At 35.9% G+C, this 5,656-nt stretch overlaps 1 protein-coding gene and 1 non-coding gene across 2 annotated transcripts; one reads left to right on the top strand and one right to left on the bottom strand.

Moving 5' to 3' along the window:
- Positions 1–4,163: 4,163 nt before the first annotated feature.
- On the top strand, positions 4,164–4,236 carry TRNAH-GUG (transfer RNA histidin (anticodon GUG)). The gene has a single exon. It is a non-coding gene; the product is annotated as a tRNA-His (tRNA).
- A 6-nt stretch (positions 4,237–4,242) lies between these two features.
- Positions 4,243–5,589, bottom strand: LOC108377910 (UDP-N-acetylmuramoyl-tripeptide--D-alanyl-D-alanine ligase-like). The gene has a single exon (XM_017634206.1). It carries the CDS (start codon positions 5,587–5,589, stop codon positions 4,243–4,245), a length of 1,347 nt encoding a protein of 448 aa, XP_017489695.1.
- Between the last annotated feature and the right edge of the window lie 67 nt (positions 5,590–5,656).

Raw genomic sequence — 5,656 nt, 5'->3', positions numbered from 1 at the left:
GTGGTGCAACAGTAATCAATATGCGGCTTTGAGACTCAGAAAACATAACTATTCTTATATCACTACTGCTTGCTGGTACTAATGAAAGATCCACTTCAGCTCCAAGATTGCCTGCAATTAGTGACTTTGCTAAAGCAACAATAAGCCCCCCTAGATTTGGTGCAATCGCAGAAGCTATAATACCGGATTCAATAACTTTTCCGTAGCGTTCGTATAATTTTCTAGCACCTTGAGCATCAACTTTTGGTGCATTATTGTTATCTATTCCACAGTATAGCTGATATTCTGATCTACCAAGTTCGTTATGGGTGGCACCCAGTATATATATCAAATCACCTGGAATCTTTACATCCAGTGACACTGCGTTTTCAATGTTTTCTATGATACCGATAGCTGAAATAAGCAATGAAGGTGGTGCGGATATTTTTACCTCATTACCATCCTCATCATATCCTTTAAAGTCATTAAACATGCTATCTTTACCTGATATGAATGGGGTTTTAAAAACAGTTGCATAGTCATAGCAAGCTTCGGCTGCTCTTTTCAATTGCCATAGTCTTTCCGGATTATAAGCATCACACCAGCAGAAATTATCAAGTAGTGCCAAGTTGTCTATGTTTCCTCCTATGGCCACGTAGTTACGTATTGCAGTGTCTATTGCACATGCTGCCATGTGATAAGAGTCAATCTCTCCATAGCTTGAACCAAATCCTTGTGACTTTACTACACCGCGTGTTGAAGAGAAAATAGGTCGTGAAACAACAGCTTCACTGCATACTTTCCCTTTACCCTGCAGTGGCTTTAGTACCGATGACCCTTGCACTTCATGGTCATATTGTGTAACTATAAACTCCTTGCTGCATATATTTGGTCTACTAAGCATTTCCTTCAGCTCAGTTTCTATGGGAACATCAACGGCTCTTTTTTGTATCTCCACTGGTTTTATTGTCCAAGGTTGTGTTTTCAGATATATCTTGGGATTGCCGTCATGTAGAAAACTAGTTTCTATATTCATTATTGGTGGAGCTGAGGAGACTTGAACTTTAGCCCTCATGCTATTGTTGAATTCCCCAATTACACTAAATTCTACATCATGTTTTTTCATGATTTTCCTGAATGTATGGAGATTTTCTTCTGGCACCGCTAAAGTCATTCGTTCTTGTGATTCTGATATCCATATTTCCCAAGGAAACATGTTATTACTCTTTAGCAGAACTTTGCTTAGATCTACCTCAAATCCGTTTTTTCCCATTTCACCTATGGAGGATGAAAACCCTCCTGCTCCGTTATCTGTTATTGCATTATAAAGACCAAGATAGCGCGCTTCAATTATGGCATCTGACAGTTTCTTTTGTGTTATAGGGTCACCAACTTGCACAATTGTTGAAGGGCTATTCCCTGATAATGCTTCTGAAGAGAATGTTGCACCGTGGATTCCATCTTTTCCTACCCTACCGCCGACAATGACAATCTTGTCACCATTCTTTGGCTCTTTAATGTATGAAGGAACGCCGTTTATATTGCGGGGAATAATTCCTACACTACCAACGAAAACTAAAGGTTTGCCGCAAAATCTGTCGTCAAAATATGCAGAGCCTAATTGAGTTGGAATACCAGAACAATTTCCCCCGACATTGACCCCGCGAATCACCTCTTTCATGATGAACGTTGGTGATAGTGCTTCATTTGAAAGTCTTTTATCTCTATACAACTTGCGCTTTGATACGTTAGCAAAGCAAAAGAAGTAGGTGTTCATTATAGGCTCTGCACCTTTGCCAAAACCTACTATATCTCTATTAACGCCTAATACTCCTGTCATTGCCCCACCAAACGGATCAAGAGCTGAGGGACTATTATGGGTTTCAACTTTGTCTACAATTAAATACTCATCATCGAAAATTATTCCACCTGCATTGTCAGAAAAAACAGATACGCATATGCTGGAGTTTACTTCGCGCGTTGCACGTTTAATATAGTGCGCATAGAGGCCATCTTTTATCTCATCAATGGGAGAGCAAAAAATGTTGTGCTTGCAATGTTCAGACCAAGTTTGTGCTAACGACTCCAGCTCAATGTCATATGGATCTCTGTTGAGCTTGTTAAAGTAATCTCTTATCGCTTTCATTGCAGAGAGGGAAAGTCCCAAAGTGCCATTACCTTCAATTCCATCTTGACTTATTTTCTCTAATTCTTGGTTAGTGACATTCAGATTGACAGATTTTGCATTATTTTGAGTATGTACTGGTAGATCTGTTGTAGGTTCGTTATAAACCGACCCATAAACTTTGCGATTGTAATAACTATTTTTTTTATATATGAGTGTGCAATACTCGGTAATAGAGTTAAATTTTTGTTTTATATCATATTCAGTTGGAATCATGCCTTTACCAAGTATTAGTTTAGCGCTTCTTCCTCTGATATAAATATCTTCATCAATATAACCTTTACTTATTAAGTACTCTCTAACAACTTGCTTTGCTGTATTACCAACATTGTCAGTTATTCCAGGTAGAAGGCTTATCTCAATACCCCACTCTGCTTGTGGGTCCATGAATTCATATTGTATTTCTTCTAAATTTTTACCATAGAGATAGTAACGACAGTCTTGAATGATTTCATTGTAAAACAACTTACAAATTTCCTCATACACTTCCGGTGTTAGTTCCTTGCCTATATAAACTGAGAAAACATTAATGTGCCCATACTTATTTAGCACTTCTATTCTGATATTCATCATATAATTAGTAGTACGCTTTCAAGTATAATAGCACATTTTGCTGTAAGAAGCTTACAGTTTTCTCTACAAAGAATAAATTTGGCTGGTTAGAGACAAATTAAGACCGTTATCTAACCAGTTTGACACATTCTCTTCCCCCTAATGGTTGTGGCGTTCGCATTTTATCAAGCTTACTACCCACATTCATAGCTTTTTGTACAGCCTCAATAAGACTTAGCTCCTTTCCGTCAATTATCAATTCTACATCTTTGTTTTCAGCTACATCTTCTGGAGATAACTCATCTGAGATAGGATTTAATATTTTAATATTACCATTATTATCAACACCTAATGTGATGCTACATTCTTTTCCTTTTGTTGTAGTCCAATTAAACTGCAATCCATAGCGAGGATCAAGTTTGGAAAGATCATATAATCTAACTACTCTACCACCTTTTTCAGCAATGCGGCCAATCAAAATCTCGCTCTGATTGTTACCTAATATTGAAAAACTAACAATCTTATTTTCTTTATAGAGCTTACTATTCAGAATTTCACTTACTTTTATGGTTGTGGCTATATTATTACCTTTTAGTTTAATTTGTGCATTAAAAAAATCCTTTTCAGGATATTTTTCAATTGTCACTTTATGAATAACATCACCATCTATATACTTATTAAACTCTACAAAAGCTTCTTTTTCTAACGCTTCATATTTTTTACTATCATTGTTACTAGATATAACATTTTGAGTGTTACTATCAATGATCATATTTTGTGATTGTTGTATTCTTGTCTCCCTACTAATAAGATTGGATAAATAATAAATCACCTGTAGGTTGTCATAAACTATCTGAGCCTCATCATTATTAAAAAGTCTAATGGGTAACTTGCCTTTTTGTAGCATTGCTTGTATACAGTTACGTGCTATAATGAGTTCATCGTTAATTTCTACAAGTTTTGTAGACACTGTTCTTTCATCACCCGTAGCATGTTTATTAATGAATTCAATAGCTTCTCTTATAATAGTAGGAGTATTCTCGCCATGTATTTTTATGTCTGCAAGAGAGATATGTTCTGGATCACTGTTACAGTAACTCCCATAAAGATCTCTTATCATTAATTTTATTGAGTCAAGATCTTTTATTAGCTTATCTTCAGTATTACAGCTCTGAGTATTTTGTATTAACTCATCTTTAGCGTTACAGCTCTGAGTTGAAGGTTTGAAACCATAAGTATTATTTACTAACCCTTCAAGTTTTTTAAGCAACTCGTCAAACACCCCACTTTTAGTGTTAACTATCTCTACCATAGTTCCTCCCACCTTTGTTTCTACACCAAGTTTTCTTAATACATAATGTAAGACCGATATGTCAATACACTTTTTGCAAAAAATTGAAAACTAGCTTGACTATTTTTATCAGTATGTTAAAAATTTTATACCTTGGCGGGCGTAGCTCAGTTGGTAGAGCGTCAGTTTGTGGTACTGAATGTCGCCAGTTCGATCCTGGTCGCTCGCCCCAATTTTATTTCAAACAAAGCTGTTGTATTATAATGTTCATGTGCATACCTTGTGAACCTTTAATGAGAATTACATCTCCATTGTGAACAATATCGTCCAAATTATTTTTTAGCTGGCTGGAGTCATCAAAATGTGCACCTTTTACCCCTCTCGGTAAAAGCTTATGTAGTTCTAACATTAAACTACCGACTGCATGAACTTTATCTATTTCACATGCTAGTATGTGATCAAGTAGATCAGTATGAAATTTCACACTTTCATCACCAAGCTCTAGCATATCACCAAGTATGGCGACTTTCCTCTTGTTAGAGTATGTACCTAAAGTTTTAATAGCAGCTTTCATTGAAGCAGGATTTGCATTGTAAGAATCATCGATTAAACATAAGTGTTTTCCATTGTATTGGGTATAACAAATATTTCCTCTACCCTTAGTGATTTGGAAAGTTTCAAACGCATTTTGAGGTAAATTAAGTTTTAAAGCCATTGCAACTCCTACAACTGCCAGTACGGAATAAGAGAAATGTTCACCATGAGTATGTAAGTGGTAATTTACAATTTTACTATCGTTAAGCTGAATATTTAAATTTAATCCACTTTCGTTCCTTTTCAAATTCAATAGACGAACAGTAGCATCTTGATGTTTGCCGAAGCTTATTACGGAGGATTTATTTTTATTAAGGTACGATGATAGGTATTTGTTATCTTTATTTAGCACCAGAATGCCATCACTTTTTAGGCCGTGCAATACCTCTAGTTTTGCTTGTGCAACATCAAACAGAGAAGAAAAATTTGCAGTGTGTGCATGTTCTATATTAGTAATAACAGCAATGTCTGGGTTACTTATTTCCGATAATTCCCTTATTTCACTGCTTCTGCTCATTCCCATTTCAAGAATTAAATACTCACAATTTTGTGGTGCACTGAGTATAGTCAAGGGCACTCCTANGTTCCCTCTGGTTGCGTGAGATATGCCATACTGTGATAACACGGTATATAGCATGTCCTTCGTAGTAGTTTTTCCGACGCTACCTGTGACTGCAATAACTTTAACGTTACAAAGTACGTTTCTGATGTAGTACGATGCCATATTGTGCAGGGCTTTTAACGTATCTTTTACGATGACTGTGGGAAAGTTTTGCCACTTATTTTCGCTAACTATTGCAGCTACAGCTCCTTTTGCAAATGCTTCATATACAAAATTGTGACCATCAAAGTTTTTTCCTTTAAGGGCAATAAATAAATCACCCTTTTTTATGCTTCTGGTATCTGTTGAAATATTTTTACTGCACCAATTGCCAATACTTCTACCACCTGCGGCATTGATAACATGACTTTCATTCCATTGAAACATCGTATTAATTTAAAAATATTTATTGACTCGCTTTTAAAGCGAGTTAGAATTAACTCATATTTAATAT

Source organism: Rhagoletis zephyria, unplaced genomic scaffold, assembly GCF_001687245.7.
Source record: "Rhagoletis zephyria isolate East Lansing unplaced genomic scaffold, Rhagoletis_zephyria_1.1 Rzeph_scaffold_12957, whole genome shotgun sequence".
NCBI classification, from domain to species: Eukaryota; Metazoa; Arthropoda; class Insecta; order Diptera; family Tephritidae; genus Rhagoletis; species Rhagoletis zephyria.
The sequence above is the reverse complement of the archived record's forward strand: the minus strand, read 5'-3'. Positions and strand labels throughout refer to the sequence as shown.